Source organism: Lactuca saligna, chromosome 2 (genome assembly GCF_052625555.1).
Source record: "Lactuca saligna cultivar CGN05327 chromosome 2, ASM5262555v1, whole genome shotgun sequence".
Lineage (NCBI taxonomy): Eukaryota > Viridiplantae > Streptophyta > Magnoliopsida > Asterales > Asteraceae > Lactuca > Lactuca saligna.
In genome coordinates this window covers 2,621,811-2,641,563 of record NC_136418.1, presented here as the reverse complement: position 1 = coordinate 2,641,563, position 19,753 = coordinate 2,621,811, and the positions used below count along the sequence as shown (strand labels likewise).

Sequence of the window (19,753 nt, the reverse complement as noted above, 5' to 3'; positions counted from 1 at the left end):
TGACTGTGACAATTCCAAGGACTCACAGTTTGACATGCTGATTACACGAAAGACATTTACTTTTCGTTGTTTCGATTCAACTGTTGAGGTTCCGTTTCCAAGTCCAAAGGTTGGCCGAGAGCTTATTGATTGGTATTTGAAATATGGTCAACCTCAGTACCGTACATGGAGTGCTCAAAAGATTACAACTGTCAAAGTTTTGAAGCCGACTCCAGCTGGAAAGTTTGTTAATGTCCATTTCAAAGTAAACGAGGGACTGCAAACTCTGTCTCATTGATATCGCTTGCTGATCTTCCCAATCTTAATCCACACGATTGGATTTTGCTTGTCAACATTCTGCTCGATCATTCCAAGGAGTATGAACCAATTATAGAACATCTGAAAAGAATGTTGGGATCTTATATACACGAAATTGCTACAATGGATCAGGAGATTACAAGGGTTATGAATAAAAAGCCGACAGTCAAGCCGACCCAAAAGCCCGGTGATGTGAATAAGATGAAGATCGGGCAGATTGACTCAACTCATTTGACGGTCATATTTACAAAGGGTGAAGCTCACAGGTTCTTGTTCGCTTTGGTAGATAAACATTTGTTTTCTACTGACTGCTTAGAGCTCATCATCAATCTAATACATCGGTGCATGCAGAACTCGGATGCTGATAAGAAGAATTTTACTGATATGCTTCGGTGGTACATCACCTTTCGGTACCATATGTTAACTATCATACCGAGAGTGTTCAAGACGGTGAAAAAGCCCTCGGTTCCTAATAGTTGATGTTTCGGCTCAGAAGACGCAAAGGCGGAGATTGTTGGGCTTATTATGTTGCGTCTTAGGACTTTTGTATATATCCGGGTTAGGTCTGTCCATCCGTGATTATCTCTTTAGGGTTAGACTATATATATGCATGCATGTATGCATTATATTTTACACGTCTTATTATTTTACGATTGAGCTTGTAACCCCAAACACCTCTACAGTCGAAGTTCTTAATTGAGCTCTTCTGAGGTGTTGAAGCTTTAATCATACGACATATTCAAGCCATATTCTCTTTCACTTTACGTTCATTCTTGTTTGCGTACTTAGAACTAATCGATCTTAATAGAACTTTGTTCTAACAATATTCATGATATTTTACACTCTATGAACAATATAGAAAGGAAATACTTGCATTTACAAGAAAAAAGGACTTTTCATACGTAAACCTATTTGATACAAACTTTGTGAGACATTTGACTTCACCTACTTTCACGTACGCATTTTAAGTCTTGTGTTATAAACCATAATCTCTTGTAGGGAGAGCGTGATACTTGTGTATAGATCTATACGAGATTGACAATCTCGCACATAAACTGTTAGCTATAGTTGGACCGGCAGATCTAGGGTGACAATCGTCATATCATTCCAACGCCTGAAAAATGTTGTTACAGTCAATCTGGGTCAATAGTATAGTTATAAAACTCACATGAAGTATTAAAAATTTGATTTACGGGACTATTAAACGCCTTAGTAGTTATATATACATATATAAATCTACTTACACTATTTTAGGTATGGAAAATACTTATGCATTTAAGGTTTTTGGAACTTTTAAAACTACTATTCATTTATTGAAAATATTGGATTTTCTAGGAAAAAACTTAGTTACTTTATACAAAAAGTCATACATTTCTTATACAAAAACCTTTATGAACTCACCAATTTAATTGTTGACACTCTTTCAAAACTACTTGTATTTCTCAGGGATTCAGTAGTATAGGTAAACAACAACTTTTGGGAAGAGACACTAAGGCGTAAATTTCAAACTTATTATATCATAATAATGTAATTTCTTTTGAAACATGTAATACAATCAACGATGTAACTTTTTAAATTATATTTATGATGGTTGTGTTTGATTTCTTTACTATTTACTCAACTGTTATGATACTACATGAAGTCATCTGCCCTCGAACGATTCCGCCGTTTTGGTTTGGGGGTGTGACATATATGAATTAGAAGTTAAATGTTAGATCATGAAAACCGAAGTGTATATTTCACTGAGTAAGATGAACAAAAGTGAAGATGAACAAAATCAAGTAAAAACAAAAGTGAAATCGAACAACGGGAGTTTAGGGATTTATTTAAATGTGATCACATGCTTAGCCGTCCCACTCTTCCTTCTCCAACAAGAATTACTTCTTTCCACTCTTCTAACAAGCCAACAAGCCATTCATAGCAGCTTAGCTCTTGTTAAAGGCTAAAGAGTGTAATGAACACCCCACCCTTTCTTGCCAGCAAGCTAAGCTCCTAGTCATCTTAGCTGACTTACCTTCTTTTATTCATTTTTCCTATTAAAAAAAATAAAATAAAATAAAGACTCCTGACGATCTTTGACTGAGTGGGGTAGACAAAAGTTGATTTGGAAGAGCTTATATTCCATCATCTCAACTTATTCCAGGAACAACTCTTACCGTAACAGAACTAGGATGCCATCTCTATTAGTAGGCCATTTCTTTTGCAACACTTAAAAAAGCATCTCATAACCCCTTTATTATTACAACATTCTCTACTGTAGAACTTAATAGATGTAGGCAGAAACTCTTCTTTTATCTTATTCTTTGGATAGGCAAGTCAGCTGGTAATCCCAACCAAATAAGCAATCAAAATCACTACAAGCAACCAATTTCATATCCTTTTCGTCATACTTCCTCTTCTCCTTCTCTCACACAAGCAACTACGACAAAAGGAATTAGAACAAGGTTTACTCAACTCATCTCGACATGCATCTTGAATCAACTATACTTTGAAATAAAAAAAAACACTTCTCGTTTTGGGGTAGTAAAGTCAATAGCATTCAAAATTGTCATGATTAGAACACATAGAATGGTAACTGGAATAGCCTATGTTGTTCATAGATCTTGAAACCAATTCTCTCCCTAGAAGCCCAAATCTATATTCTTTATTTTTAGGTCGTTACAAATTGCAAAAATAAACTACAATAAGATCTTAAAACATGTATATACATGCCTAGAAGTAGATGCTAGAAAAGTTAAATGTTCGATCATGAAAATCGAATTGTATATTTCATCGAGTAAAAGGAAAAAAAGTGAAGATAATAAAATCGAGTAAAAACAAAATGAAATCGATCAATGGGGGTTGGGATTGTTTCAAATGTGTGATCGCATTTTTGGACTTGTTCATCTTCATGGAAAATGGGTCTTGATTTAGAAAAGAATCTGTAGGTTTCTTTATACGATCCTTAAGAACAATAGGGGTTGAGAGCACTTCAAGTCGAACAATCTATCTGTATCTTGTAGATTTCTTTGTATGATCCTCTACAATAAGACATTGATTGAGCTTTCGAGGTTTGATGTAGATTGGCGACACACAGTATGTGCTTGTAATTGGCCCTCGAGTTAGTAGAAACCAAAGATAATGATGATGAAATGCTTCAAAAGTAATCACATTTCTACGAAGTGTAGATTAATAAGAAACAAGATCTAAAAATGGGCCACATCACATCACAATATAATAATAAAAGTCACATTGACTACTTTTTTTTAGAAAAAGAAATAAATAGAGGGTTTTCATTTTTTCGTACGTAGAATGAAAGTTAATTGATTTAATTCATACACAAAAATATTAGCACCAAAGGACTTATATCCTAGCACTTTCGAAAATGTGTCTTCCAAAGAGTTTAGGGTTTAAATTTTCGACAAATGCGTAGTTTATGATTAGATTATGAGTCATTAGAAGATTTTATTGGTGACCTTATAAACCTAATATTTGATTAGCTTAAAATAGTACTAGTTATTTAAAAAAAAAGTTGATTTTCATGTTGTGTATTAAATATTTTTAATAAAGTTATATACTTATATATATTATAGCATATTAAACACGTTGAAAAGCAAAATTCAACCTTTTTTTTTTTTTTTTATATATTTATAAAAAAGTAATATATAAATATAATTTAAAGCCTAATAATCTAAAACTTTAAATAAAACAGTTTAAATATTTTCCATACATTACAAATACATTTGAATGATTTTAACCTACATACTTTAGTTGAATCATTTAATATTATTTTTTGAATTTTCAAAAATAAAGCACAACTTAATTTATTTACATGTAAACGAATCAAAATCATAAAACTTATACATCATTTCGTTATTTTTATATTCATTCTAAAGAGAAAAAGTTTAAAAAGATGTATACTTTAGTTGATAGGCTACAGCCGGCAAGGCCTCTGACTGTGTGTGAACTTTGACTATATATTACCACTTCAAAATTTGATGCAGGCCTACAAAATACTCGTACTTTTACGCACACCAGTTCACAAACGTTCAACCCCCAAGAAATTGTGCAACTTTAGGATTGAAATTGTAGTTTTAGCATACCAACACCCTCACATTCAATCTCTTTCCCTCACGTCTCATTGATCGATAAATCAATTCCTACAAATAAAGCCCTAGAATTTGAGAAATCAAGCTACGGGTCGGGTTGTTTTGCGGTTTTAACATCTGGGTCAAGATCAAATCTCTTCTACTCGACTCATATGTTCCTCGTTTAGAGAGTCAAGGACTGAAGACCATACATTGGTGGTTTCTGTGTGTTAGTTATTTGTGGGGTTTGTTTGAATTTGGAGTTGTTATGGTTCGTTTGACTTTGAATGTTCTTTGATTCGAGAGATTTGGGCTTTGACTTTGATTTTTGATCATGGCTAGGCGCCATGGATGGGAACTTCCTGCTCATACTTTTCAGGTACACAATTTTTTTTTGCGAAATTTGCTACCTTGATTAGTTTGTAGGTGTGTGTGTTCTTATGGAATGTTGTTTGATAAGAAGTCGTAATTGGGGATAGTAAGGTAATTTTATATTTATGTAGCAAAACTTCTTAAATGCTTCTCAAAATCTGATTAGATAATCAAAATCATCATTGGTACAGTGTTGAACCGTAAAAATTAGAGAAAAAAATGGAAAAAAAAGATACAAAGATTTGGTTTCAATCTGTAAAGTTAAATCTAAGTATTGATTCAGAATTATTGCATTTGTGGTTCTTTCGAGTCTAAAAGGGTAAATTTTATCAATTTATGTGAAAATGGATCGTTTTTGTGTTATATTTAACTGGGAAAACGGGTAAAAATTAAAAAGTTTAGCTGAAATAGAAACTGGTTAAAATTCACCCATGTCATCATGGAGTGTTTCAATATATTAATTATTTATGAAAAAAAAAGACAAGAGGTGCCCTACAAAGTTATAGTATCCTGCTTTCATTTCTCTCTACTATAGTCTGTATACCATTGTATTCACAAGTTTTTTTTTATACTTTGATATTTTTTTTTTCATATTAAGACATTATACTTTGAAAAATGTGCCCATTTATAGCAGTAAAACTTGCTTTGTATTTGAATGGTATTGCTATAATTGGATAGATTTTTCAAAGTACAATGCTGTAATAGAAAAATAATAGGATGCTATAATAAACAAATCAACAAAAGTACATTGCTATTTCTTGCATTTGACCCCTTTTTCTATAATACAGGTTGTGGCAATCACGGTGTACTTCTTATTGTCAGTAGCATTCTACGCGTTTTTCTCTCCTTTTCTTGGAAAGGATATTTATGAACATGTGGCCATTGGTGTTTATTCCTTCTTGGTAAATGTTTCTTTTTGTGCTATAACTTATAATCAAATTATATACATATTATACACCGATTTTTTTTTTTTTTTGCTAATGGTTTGTTTTTTTTTTTTATATGGAATTATGTTTTAGGCTCTGAGTGTATTTGTGCTTTATGTAAGATGCACAGCTATTGACCCTGCTGACCCGGGGATTCTAATTGAACCTGGAAGGGTGTCACCAAATAGATCACAAAATGGTACAGAAGCTCATGGTTAGTGATTTTTGTTAGTTTTGGAGGCTAGTTTTGGTATTTTGTGAATCTTAGTTAGTTCTATAAATAGAGTAGTGTATTTGATTATCATGCTTTATATTTATTATCAATTAGTTCAACTCCAATTCACTAAGGTGTTGTATCTTTAAATGGACTTAGTACATTAATCACTTTAATGCTTAATACAAACATGTTTGACTTAAACATGACTTGGGGCATTTTTTTTTTTTTTTTTTTTTTTTTTTTTTTTTTTGACTTAATAGACTTCATACATTATTCACTTGATGAAAACAGTTTTGACTGAATACCTTAAACATGTCTAAATAGGTTATAAGTGAGGAGGATGTCTTTTTAAGCATTCAGACGTTTCCTTTAGCCCTTGTATCCCTGTTTTTGTTAAAAGTGTAGGAATAGGATTTGGTGAATAGAAGGGTAAAATGGTCATTTATTCCGATTCTGTCAGTTCATTCACTCCAGACGTGCCTTATTCATTCATTCAGCAGTTTGTCCATACAACAGTTAATGTAGAAAGAATAGAGAAAGTCATGGAAATGAGATTTTTTCCCTATAAGTCATGACTAATTACATTTATTTTATCCTTTCCATTTCCCTATGTGTGAATATTCTATAAACATCATTTATTCAGACAATATATTTTGATTTCAGGACATGCGTCTTCTGTTGGAGAAGCTAGCAAATCAGGGTTTCAAAATGAAGGAATATATGATAACAATAGTCCGAGTTGTTGTTCAAAAGTTTTGGGGGTTCTTTGTGGTTGCATTGTGAAAGAAGATTGTCGTAATGATGAAGAGATGCAACAAGGGGGAGAAGAAGAGGCTTTATTTTGCACTCTATGTAATGCAGAGGTATTGACTTTGTTTGACTTTCTCTTGTCCTTTTAGAGTAATGTATTTTTCTCATTCCAATATCTAACTTTTCGGGTCACAAGCTACGTTTATTTTAGGGTGAAACACATAAATACTTTTTTGACCATATTAATTGAAAAAGTTCCATTCCATGCAATGATATAAAAAAAGTAATCTAACATATCAAATGAACAAACTATTCTAAATCTTGTTTTTGGTTTTTTATAGGTGCGTAAGTTTAGCAAACACTGCAGAAGTTGCGATAAATGTGTTGATGGATTTGATCATCATTGTCGTGTAAGTGTTTACAACCTCCTAAATTGCTTTTACTCAAGAAAATGAAACCTCGTTTTATTAATAGTTTTATACTAATATATATATATATATATATATATATATATATATATATATATATATATATATATATATATATATATATATATATATATGTAAGTTCTCATGATTCGCTTAACTAATTCATAACTTAATTTTCTTCCATACATTTATTATATGCAGTGGTTGAACAATTGCGTAGGGAGGAAAAATTACTTTACATTCATCTGCTTAATGGCTATGGGCCTTGTCTGGGTAAGCGATACAATAAATTGTAACTTTTGATTCATGCGATACTGAACAAGCTTTCTAGGGCTATTTTCAATGATGAGGATGAGGAGGGCATTCATGTCTTTTTACATTAAGCTTTCTAGTTTAAATCTTGGTTTTTATTTTTAATTTCAGCTTACTTTTGATTGTGGAGTTGGAATCGCGGTTCTTGTTCGGTGTTTTGTTAATAAAGGGTCTACAGAAGATCAAATTGCTAATAGACTTGGGGATGGATTTAGTCGGGCCCCATTTGCAACTGTTGTGGTATGTTTCCTCTCTTTACACCTCATATTTTTTAAATGTTTATGTAACTCATTTGCATATTATTTTTAACCACCATACAATTTGCTTAGGGAAATTTTAACCTGGGTATGTGAAATTAGATCAATTTGTATTGTACTTTATTGCCATCACACCAAATTGGTAAAATAAAAATAATAATAATAATAATTACACAATGAGAAAAATCATAACCATAAGTGCATAATTGTTTTTTCTTCATGCAGGCTATATGTACGGTTGTCGCTTTTCTAGCCACCATTCCGCTAGGAGAACTCTTCTTTTTCCACATTATCCTAATTCGCAAGGTTCGTTTTGTTTTTTTTTTTTTAATAATAATTATTATTAATAATAATAATATACCCCAATGGGACCAAGACCGGTCCTGGTTCCAATTTGGAACCAGGACCGGTCCCAATTACTTGCCTGTTGTGGGTATCCGTTGCTCACACTGGCAGTCTGACATTATGGTTTTTTGATTATTTGAAAAAACCATTTTTTTTTTGTGGTTACTTGATTGCAGGGTATAACAACATATGAATATGTTGTTGCCATGAGGACACAAAGTGAACCTGCGGGGCCCTCGATAGACGGAATGGATCAACAAAGCTTGCAGTCTTCCCCCACGAGCTCCGCTGTCACTGCTATGAGTGGCCGAAGCTCTCTTGGTTTGGGTTTGCAATATAAAGGTGCTTGGTGCACCCCTCCAAGAATCTTTATGGATCACCAGGTACCCATGCCTGGTTCTAGACCTCTAAAATCAAATGTCTAAAATACCCTTCAGCAATCACAAAATAAGGGTGTTTTCTAGGCCAAAATCAGTAATATCCACAAAATATACTCGTTGCTCCCTACTTAAAAGAAAATTTACACTTTGTCCGGGAGATATAGCTTAATGAAATGTTTAAAGGATAGTCAAATGTCTAAAATACCCTTGGGGCAATAATGGAATAAGGGAACATTGTATACCATAATAATAACATAATAACACCACTGAAAGATAGCATTGTGTTACCTTTACTTTGAGGAAATTTACACTCCTTTCCAAACACGTAGTTTGATATAAAGTATGTTTGAAAGTTAGTCAAATGTCTAACATACCCTTGAGCAAAAACAAAATAGGGAATCATATTACAAAAATCAATAATACCAGTAAACTATGGTCATCACATTAGGTAAATAGTTACTTTTAATTTGATACTTGGCAAAATATAAACAGTTGGTTGAATGGTAAATTACATTACCAATTTCATCCCAAGCCAATAACCCGAAGTTTGACTTTCACCAAAAAAGTCAAAGATTTCTGCTTTTGCCATACTTTATTCAATTAGCAAGTCATGTGATTCCATAAGTTTAACAGATGTATAATTTTTGATTGATTTATAGATGCAAGTATCTAGACAAAATTATCATGTTAGAATGTGTCATAATAAAACTTGTGAAATTACGATAATAACCCTATAATTTTGTCACCAGGACGAAGTCATCCCTCATCTCGAACCCGGGCGGCTACCATCAACAGTCGATCCAGACGCGGTCGACAACAAGGGCAAAAAACCACCACAACGCCCAGTCAGAATCAGTGCATGGAAACTCGCAAAACTCGATTCAACAGAAGCCATGAAAGCCGGTGCCAAAGCTCGAGCTTCCTCTTCTGTCCTCCGTCCACTTGGCACTACAAAAAACACTCAATTCGATCCTGACCATTTATCATCAAGCAATGTCAGCATAAAAAGCAGCCCAACCAGCACCCATAACCAATTTCATGCCTCCAAAAGCTCATATCCACCTAGCCGAGCTAGCCGTGATGACACCGAGATCAGCAATTTAAGCAGCCCAACACCTAACCGTGACCATTTCAACCCTATGTATCAGTCCTCTGGGAACCAGTCTCCCTGGTCCAACGAGCCAGGGCCGGTGCGGATGCCTGTTCAGGCATCCGCACCGATTCCGGTACGAATACCTGTGCAGGCATCCGCACCGGCACTTGCACCAGTTTCTAGAAGAAACGCGGTGGTGAATGACGGTACGAGGTCGTCGTCGTCAGTGTATTGGGATCAGGAAGCAGGGAGGTTTGTGTCGGCCGCCACGACAAGGGCGGTAGGTGGTGGTGGTGGTTTGGTGCAGGGTTCGGGGACGGAGTTGACTTATACGGGTCAATCAATTTTCTTTGGTGGGCCGCTTGTGGGCCCTAGTGGCGGTGGTGGTGTTGGTCTACAGAGAGAGACCACCAGCACCGCTACTATTGCTGGTAATACGTCGAGTTATTATCAGCAGGGGAGATCACAGCGGGGCGGGCAACTTCCGGTGTTTGTTCCGAGTGATACTTCTCAGCAGAGATTACATAGAGACATCTAACTTTGTAAAACACCATGAGATTTGTTTAAGTTATTTTGTAGAGTTGTTTCTTGGATTGTTGGACTTTTGACTTTTTTATTATCAAAGTTTGACTTATTTTCCAAATTCTGTGCGGTATGTGCTTGAATTTAAGGGGTGTTTAATATGCGTTTAAACTAAGAGCATTCATAATGGTGAGTTTAATGGAATAGTTGAATGAGGTGGCAAGTCCATGTATCATTCAATGGATGAAACTCAACCATTGTGAGATGCCATCTTGGCATTTAATGGATTTGGAGTTCAATGGCCATTGAACTCTTCAATGGGAAAAAGAAAAGTTTTAATTATTAAATATTTATTATAAATTGCATTTTGTAACATTCTATTGAACTTTGTGGAGTTTAATGCATTGTAAAGAAAAATATTATATGGTTGTATGGATTGTAGAATGATGATGTGTCAATCCACTGAACTCTATACATTATGGATATCCTAATCATATTATGATTTAAAATTGTAACGGTTAATTGACCATTTTTTGAGATGACATATCACCATGAAAATATCTTTTTCTAGACTTTAACCAAATGACTACAAGAACTGTGAAAATACAAATGTAAAATTCGTAGGAAACCATGATATGATATAAAGCAAACCAATAAACGCTAGCAATCAGAAGTTATTTTTTGCAAGATTTTTTTTGATAGGATCCCGATCCTTATCTAATACGACTTGATAATGACTTGCAAGCTTCGCTTGTTCTTCATGCATATTAATATTTTGTTCCTACTGGACGTACCGTTCAATTATGCATTATATTCATGCAATTATAATTTTTTTTAACTAAATAGATGTGGGAGATCTATTTTCTTTTATATAAGGGTTTGAAGCTTACACCCAAGTATTTGTCTAATATTTACAACTAGATGAATGATAGTGTATTGCACAAATTAAAAATGTATTATAAAAATATTGAAAAATATATGTTGTTTAAAATAGTTTTGTTATTAACATTAACATATTAACTTTTACACTTAGTTTATATATAAAATCTTAATTATTTAAACAATATTACTAAATCACCTTTGGTTGTACATAATAAAATATGATATAATTCTAGGTTTAGTGTTATTTTGAACGGTTGTAGTGATCAAGTAATTTAATTAATAAAATTTAATAATCATAAATGATAAATGATTTAGAGATTAAAAAGCCTTGAATAATTTTAGTGTTTTTATCCATCTGTAATTGTATCTGTATCGATTTTTCTAATTTTTTCCATTTTAAAGTTGTAATATAAAATATTTTTGATAAATTACTTGAAAATATGGTCTCAAAAGTTGAACTTTGTTTGTTTGCAAAATAAGTTTTATCTCGATTTCCAACATCTAATTACCATGATAGAGTATTTGTTCTATAAGACATTTTAAATCTTAGAACATTATAGAATTATTGTACTTATTAGCAAACAATGAAAATTATTAAATATGTTATTAAAGATAAATAATTTATGAGAGTTTTAAGTTAAGTAAAAGGGCAATATGTATAAAATTCCTTATATTTTGGTTCTATTAACATTTTTTGTAGTTAAACCATTGAAACAGACTAGTACTTGTAACTGAGTTTAATTTTCAAGTTACCGTAAATAATAACATGTTTCGATGGCTAAATTATAAACAACATATCAATGGTGGCTTTTGTGTCAATAGGCCAAAATATATGTATTTTTTTCAATACATAATAATTTTTAACATCAAATTTTACCTATTTTAAGATTAAGAAAGTGTTTGGGATTTGATTTGAACTTCAAAATGACTTATTGACTTATGGTGGTGAGAAAATGATTTTTTTTTTGTAAAAAAGTGTTTGAGTTAACTTTTATGGTGGGAAAAGTTAGTAAGTTAATAAGTTGTTTTTAGTTAAAAAGTGTTTTTCTTAACTTATATATGTTTTCATATTACCAAACACTTTTTTTTTTTTTTTTTTTTTTTTTTTTTTTTTTTTTTTTTTTTTTTTAACTTATTGACTTTTTAAAAAACTAATTAGTCGTTATCTACATCGGTAACCATTATGAAAATCCAAGTGAAAAAGAAGACCATATGACATTTGTTTTTTGGATTTTTAAAATCACAGACATATTTGTATCAACGTGATATATTGTAATATATATTCTATTGTTAGGTGTATTTCATGAACCCATTCTATAGCTTTATTTCATAAAAGTGCATTGCATATAGGCTTAAACTCATGCATTTTGCATGTTTTTTGGAAATTTTCATGAGGCTATTTCATGTTGGATTTGGTGTTTACAAGTATAATATACTAATATCTAATTAGTATTGATCAAGAATTAATTTTGTGGTCAAAAGAGGCTAATTAAATATATGGGGATTGATTATGTAAATCAATGATTCTTGTAGTGTGGGCCAATGATCCATGATTATTTAGGCGGGCTAATCCAATGAGATAGTCCATGGAGGTTAAATCCATGGAGCATGAGAATGTGGAAAGTCATGGGTTATTAGGGTTTACAAAGTGTAACCCTAGCATGTGTAACACTATAAATAGAACCCCTCATGGACGAAAATCAGTTGCCACATCTATTGAGATAAGTAACTTATTCTCTTAAAACCTCATCTTGCATGTTGATGTTTGTGAACAATTAGAGGCATCACACTTGGGGTGCTCAAGCTTTCAAAGGTCAAGAACTCTACCCTACTCAAGAGGTAAGTATCCAAACTAAGTTTTTCTTATATAGCTTCAATTGTATGCTAGCTAGGGTGAATGCTTTGGAAAAACAAAATTCATGTATAATTAGAGAGAACATAGATCCAAAGCATTTAGGGTTGCATGTGCACCATAGGAGTGTTATAGTGCTCAAAACCCAACAGTGGTATCAGAGTCTATGATTGTTTTCTATTATATTTGATGCTTACTAGTTTTTCAAAGCTGAAAAAGTCGAACTTTTGGCCTCTGATTGGTGAACTCTCCGAGTCCATGAACAGACTCGACGATTCCATTCAGTAACAGAGCAACTCGTCGAGTCCAGTTCATCCTCTGTGTGCAGGATTTTGAGTTTCTTGGCCTGGTTTGGATTGGGAACACTACCACAAACTGTTTTGGATCATTGGAAATGTTTTTTATGATATGGTAGTGCTTGTACTCATCCAACCACAAAATAATTGTCAAAATTTTAAAATAATTGTTGTTTTTATATGATAAACAAAATTGCTTTCAAATTGTTGACTAGAAATGTAGCACCTGGTTCCTGGTACGTAAAAACTTATCTAAGTATTTTGCATTTTGGTCTTAGATTCAGAGAGTTGTAGGCCCGACTCGCCGAGTAGAGACGGGTTTGGGAGCACATTTAAGTTGGCGACTCGGCGAGTCAACATTCTAGACTCGGCGAGTCCCCGTTGTCTGATGAAACCCTAAATTTCAAGGGCTTGCACCCTATTTAAACCCTCTTATCTGCCCCCAAGATCGCTCCCTTCATCCTCAGAGCTCTATACTTCGTTCAAGCCTTGTTCCTTGTGAGATTGAAGCATTTTGGTGTGTTTTCTTGAAGTTTTGGAGAGGGAAGGAGAGGAGATCAAGAAGAGAAGAAGGAGGCCAGGCATATTTGTGTTATCTCAGTGATTTCCTTGAGGTATAACTCAGTTTCCCTCTATTTTCATGCTTATTTTCCCTTGTAGGTCCATGAAAATCCTTCTTGAGCCTTTCCCCAAGCTTGTTTGTGTATTAGGGTCCGTAATAAGTTGTTTAGCCTCTAGATCTAGGCATGATTGAGCTCCAGGAGCTTGGATTTACTGCCTTTATGGAGCCATATTGCATGAAAGCCCTAGATCTACTCTTTTAGTGCATTTTGAGCCCTAAAACCTTGATTGGTGTTTATTTACACGTAAAGTTGGAAACTTTACGTGTTAACCAGGCCCTAGAAACCCAGATCTATGTATGGTATGAGCTGGATTCAAGCAGAATCACGTGTATAGTATTTGCATGTGGCAGACTCGGCGAGTCGAGTCGCGAGTCCCCGAGTTTTCCCCCTTTTTCGTGTTGCGGGTTGGGGTAGTGAGTCATAGGGTGTGACTTAGTGGGTTGGAAGCTAGACTCATTCATGTAGTAACTCGGCGAGTCAATGCCATGACTCGGCGAGTTCAAGGCAATCGTCTTGCCTCAGGAACAGACTCGGCGAGTTGTTCATACAACTCGGCGAGTCTCAGCATAGAGTGTTCTTTGGATAAAGACGAACTCGACGAGTTGTTCATACAACTCAGTGAGTAGGATGAAGGAAGTTTGGTCATCAGTTTAGAAGGAAAACTCGTCGAGTCGATGCCAAAATCGACGAGTAGAGACAGGACATTGGTTAGACAAAGGGATAGGGACTTGGCGAGTTGGCAGGCCAACTCGGCGAGTCGGGTCAACTGGAAGTTGCCTTTGACTTTGACTCTTGATTTGGTCAGGGGTAAATGGTCATTTTACCCTAAGGTCGGTTAGCAGTATTTGACTGGGTGTTTTGTGGGGGATTTTTTTAGCCGGAGGACTTCCAGGACAGCAGCAGCAGCAGAAGACAGTCAATTCCCACACAGATCAGCAACTACTTTGAGGTGAGTTACCTTCCAGTAGCGGTGGGTCTACGGCCACAATGCCGGCCCACCAGTAGGAGTTGTATGTTAGATGATTGTCTTTGTGATATCATCTAGGTTTGCTACTACCTGATATGTTATATGCTGGTATGATACAAATATGTGATAGTAGTGGAGTTCGGTCGTTAGGACCAAAGGGTAGGTCAGACACCCTAGATAGGGCTGACAGTACGAGATGATATGTTTATATGCTGGCATGATATGTTATATGTGATAGTGGTAGTAGGAGGGGAATAGTCCCCAAGCCCGGTTGTTATGACCGAAGGGTAGATCAGACGCCCTAGATAATATGTTATGTTATGATATATGTGATAGTAACAGTAGGGGTGAAATAGTCCCCGAGGATCGGTTGTTAGGACCGATGGGTAGTCAGCACCCTAGAATGGCTTGACATGGGTAGTCAGCACCCCAGAATGGCTTGACACAGGTAGTTCGGCACCCCAGAATGGTCGTACCGGGTAGGTCAGGCACCCCAGAATTGCCCGTCAGTATGTATGATATGTGATTGTATGGTATGTGGTAAGATGGGGGAAGTCACTAAGCTTTATGCTTATAGTTTTCGGTTTTGGCTTCAGGTACCTCTTCTTCGAAGGGGAAGGAACCGACATGGTAGCGGTACATCACACACACGCTTCGTATTTCGCACTTTGGGATCCTCCTGGGCTTTTGTACTCTGATAGTATCATGTTTTATGAAATGGTTTCCAGACAGGCAACATCTTTAATGAAATGACATGATCCGTGAATGTTTTATTTCTAATGTTTTGGAAATTGTATGTTTTAAAAATGAAATTTTTGGCTCCTATTTTTGGGATGTTACAAGAAATTATCTTGATTATGAGCTTAGTTAAATCATAGAGTATGTGATAATTTTAGTTGTTAGAATAATGATCTAAATGCATTTGAATGACCACCATAACTTGTCCACAAGTTATGGAAAATGAAAGGTATCATACATTAAAATCATATTAAACTCATAAGTTATGAATGTGAAGAGTTTTGACAAGTTTCAAAACTTGCCCTCAAGTTTTGGAATTTGTAAAGTCATATTAATGAAACTTTAATTCCAAACCCGAGATTAAAAGTTAAAATTCAACCCTTATATATATATATATATATATATATATATATATATATATATATATATATATATATATATATATATATATATATATATGTACAAGACTAGTCAGTCTTACCGTTAGTAGGCCTCATTCACAAAGTCGGTCTATAAGGGGGTATAAGGTTACTGCCTATAAAATGGTGGTTTAATGGGTGTCCACTCTCACCCACCGCTTCCTTGACTGGTGGAGGGTCGTTAGCCGAATGGGTAGGATAGGACACTAATTCTCCATCATTAAAAGTATAATGATAAATATAAAACAACTAAACTTTTATTAAATTCTCATTCTTAGTTACTTTAGGAAAATGTGAAAATGGTGTTGATCCATGAAATTGCACTTTGAACCTTGTTAAGTCATTAGTGGATTGTGTGTGGTTAATCGACACACTAATATGGGACTAAAAAATTTGTGGCAAAGGGTAGCTTGGTGTTAATCATAGATTAATGGAGCATGTGTGGTTAACCGTGACATTGATTAGATGATTTGTAACATTGGGTGTACCAAGTTAATTTGAATGGTTATTCACACATTATTTGTGATCCTCGGCATCCTAGGCACAAACTTGAAGGGCACAATCGAGATTTAAACATGCCATTGAAAAGTTCAATGAATCTTAAAGATCTAGGAATTTCAAACCAATTAAAACTTAATAATCTATTTCGTTTTTTCATGGTGGAAATTGGTAAATCGTCATTTACCTACCTTCAAATATTTTACAATTGGATTATGGCATCCCTCTTCGCAATTGTAGAATATTGTGTTGGGTCATAGACTTAATATTTCATATTGGGTGTAATATTAAGGATTCTCATCTAATCTAAACTTTGTTCTTCTTCTTTTCAGATGTCTATCCTAAATAATGCTTCCAACCCAATCCCTTCAGGCTCTTTCTCCCTCATGAACCTATATGGGAGGGTCATTTCCGATGGCTCGAACTTCAATGATTGGATTCGTAACATCAGAATGGCTATTCGTTATGAGGATGTAACACCGTAAATTTTCAAACAAATATATCATTTTTAAAAACATATAATTCTCATAACACATTTCACAAAAATCTCATTTATTTAATTTACAAAACGCAACTCCATAATTGTTTGATTAATAATCTAGGATCCTCGAAACATAACTCTTTCTCTGGTGTGTACAATCAAGTCGGCGCCTTCTCGCGATCCTAAGAAGACCCTGAAACACATATCACATAACACGGTAAGCACGAAGCTTAGTGAGTTCCCCAAAATACCGCACACATCACATTAGCCACTCGAGGCTAACTCAATACAACCCTCCTGTCAATGTGTCTCAGTGGAGACCCTCCGGTCCCACAACTCAGGTGGACCCTCCGGTCCTAAGTCAATAAGCTCAAAATAATAATACTCAGAATAAATCACAAAGACATAATGCAGAATATCACAATACACAGTTAAGCACATAAGACATCGCGGTCACACAAACATACCGCTCATGGTAAGTATAGTGAGAAGACTCACCTCAGATGATGAACATCTCCTAAAAACGCTGCTGCTACACACCGACCTCTATCTCTGAGCCAAACGCACAATTAACCCAATTAGGATCTAAATCCAAGCTCTCACTCATTAGGTCTAAAGGTAGTCCACTAACTAGCCTATCAATAACCTAAAAATCATCGGGCCCAACTCTCAAGTCCAAGTGACAAGCCCAACACAAGGGCCTAGGGCATATATATATATATATATATATATAATATTTCTCTGCTCAAAATCTCTAGTACACCAGCCCAAAGATCTAGGCCCATTATAAGATTTAGCCCAAAAAGCCCACAGTGAGGTTACGCGGGGAGTACCTCCCTTGGTACGCTCAACGTACACAAGCATGCACAAAATCTGATCAGGGACACCAACCCAATACGCGGGGTGTACTTGGATTACGCTCGGCATACATCCATTATGGCTTTTCTCACTTTCTTGGTCTTAACCCGTTAAGACCTTATATGAAAGATCTGGACTCCCTAGAGGCTGTTACTTTGTAAAGTCTATGACTTTAAGCCTTTTATGGCTGGTAAAGTCACAAACACCCGAAACTCGTATTTTCTGATCTCAAAATGCACATATCTCATGCATAGGTTGATATAAATGTCCAAGTCTCGATTTTTATAACTCCACACCACTAAAGACACTCAAAGAAGCTGATAATAACCTTTGGATCTCAATATCTCATAAAGTCTCCAACGCTGGGACTAAAAACCTAAAATACACTAAAATGATGCACATATCAAAAGAGTGAGAAAGGTTTGAGCTTTATACCTCAACATGAAGCTTCCAACTCAGATAAGCTCAGATCCAAAGCCTGGAATCCCACTCCTTCTTCTTCTTCAAGGCTCCTTCTTCACTCCAAAGAACCACAAATCACTCAATAGCTCACAAATGGTCACACAAGCTCAATGGACGAGTATTTAGGGTTTGAGAGGGTTTATTGTCTAAGGATGGTGTTTAGGAATGAGGCCATCTTATTCTTTATATATGGACACCCCCTTATTTAGGGTTTTCATTATGTTCCTAGTACGCCCAATATACTTGGTGGCTCTGCTTAATAGTCACGCACATAAGTACGCTAAGAGTACACACGTACGCCTAACGTACTCAACTGTCACCTTTCTCAAATAAGGGAATTATCGTGCCAAAGCTTCTAATTTCCATAGTTTCCTTGATATATCTCCGTTTCCAATGAACGTCATATCCACAGAAAGGTGACGAGAAACCCTAGGCTTCTAGCAACTCATCGCATGCCCGAGGCATCCTCATGCCTAGGTTGCAGCCCTCGATACCTAATCACGGATGATCCGAAACAGGATGTTACAATTCTCCCCTACTTGAATTAGATTTCACCCTCGAAATCGCTCCTTATCAACACATAGATCGAACCCAATAACCCGAGAAGCACCACCGAAAGGACCTCCTATCATACAACAATCTCTTCCAAAGATACCTGAACCCAACAGGAACTCACGACCCCGAAAAAGGATGGACCCTTTTGTCGCTACGGTACTCGATCTGTCTTTCCAGAACTTGAAAACTCTAGTTGTTTGTCTCCCTACCACACCACCCTCGCAAAATATCATCATGTTATCGCTCATCCAATAACAGACTCTAAGAACACTTTACCAATTCTGATTCCCTAATCGATCCCGGTTGAAACTCAAAAGGAACGGAAAGGTCATATCCCACTAAGGACTCACCGCCTGTACAGCTATCAGAACTCTTCTGAAGGAAAGATCCTCAAACTCTGTCCTGAGATGCAAGAAAGCGGTCAAGCCAGCTCGGAACGATCCTCTGACACCCTTAATCATAAGCCCCATTCCTCTCAAAAGTCCCTTCCAACACTGAGCACCAGGTCAACTCCCAACCCAGTAGTTGAACCTCCAAAGGTTACCCACTGCATACCCAATAAAACGACTTACCGACTTCCTTCTCACAATAACTATCTCAGCCTATTGTGACACACAAGTCACAAAGTTCTCTTTACCCCAAGCGAATACTAAAACACCATCTAAATTCGTCTCACCTTCACCCTCTGTCTTCTACCACCTACTGGTTCCATGTATCTCATAGTTCTTCCCATACCAACGAAACCGACCCACTCCAGTCTAAGACATCAGATGGAGATCAATACCCCTCAAAACGAAACCCATCTACGAATCTGAAACCTCATCTCGCCTAGTCAATACACGAATTTTCCCAATCTGAACTCGAGAGTCTGATTCAACAGCAGAATTGGAACCACTCATTTCCAATCTGATACTCAAGCCATACCCGCGATTCATGAATTTATGCACACACCGTCTCTCCAATTCCTTCTGATTACGATAACCCTTCCTCAACACGGGATATAAAAATTCCCGACTGTCATGGAGACCCCAGTCTTACCCCTAGTCCGACAACCAGGTTCCCGAAGACTTAAGTGATAAGGCTACCTAAGCCTAAGAACTCCTTTGTGTCATACTCTGACCAGTGAATACTACATCTCCCCGAAGAACAATATTCA

At 35.7% G+C, this 19,753-nt stretch overlaps 1 protein-coding gene across 2 annotated transcripts; it reads left to right on the top strand.

The window, feature by feature from the left end:
- Window positions 1-4,231: 4,231 nt before the first annotated feature.
- LOC145030584 (protein S-acyltransferase 21-like) lies at window positions 4,232-10,087 on the top strand. 2 transcript variants are annotated; one of them, XM_078978955.1, is made up of 10 exons: window positions 4,232-4,743; window positions 5,525-5,638; window positions 5,756-5,861; window positions 6,543-6,742; window positions 6,971-7,039; window positions 7,259-7,330; window positions 7,481-7,609; window positions 7,852-7,932; window positions 8,148-8,354; window positions 9,101-10,087. In XM_078978955.1, the coding sequence occupies exons 1-10, from the start codon at window positions 4,699-4,701 to the stop codon at window positions 9,980-9,982; spliced, it is 1,905 nt and encodes a 634-aa protein (XP_078835081.1). In that variant the 5' UTR covers window positions 4,232-4,698; the 3' UTR covers window positions 9,983-10,087. The 2 variants fall into 2 exon arrangements, with proteins under 2 accessions (XP_078835081.1, XP_078835080.1); XM_078978954.1 differs by having other exon boundaries at window positions 4,234-4,743; window positions 5,756-5,876.
- Window positions 10,088-19,753: the final 9,666 nt, after the last annotated feature.

Coding starts and splice junctions, on each gene's coding strand:
- LOC145030584 (XM_078978954.1), top strand. CDS start 4,699: ATGGCTAGGCGCCATGGATGGGAACTTCCTGCTCATACTTTTCAG. Junction 5,877..6,542: donor AAATGGTACAGAAGCTCATG/GTTAGTGATTTT, acceptor TTTTGATTTCAG/GACATGCGTCTTCTGTTGGA. Junction 7,610..7,851: donor CCCCATTTGCAACTGTTGTG/GTATGTTTCCTC, acceptor TTCTTCATGCAG/GCTATATGTACGGTTGTCGC.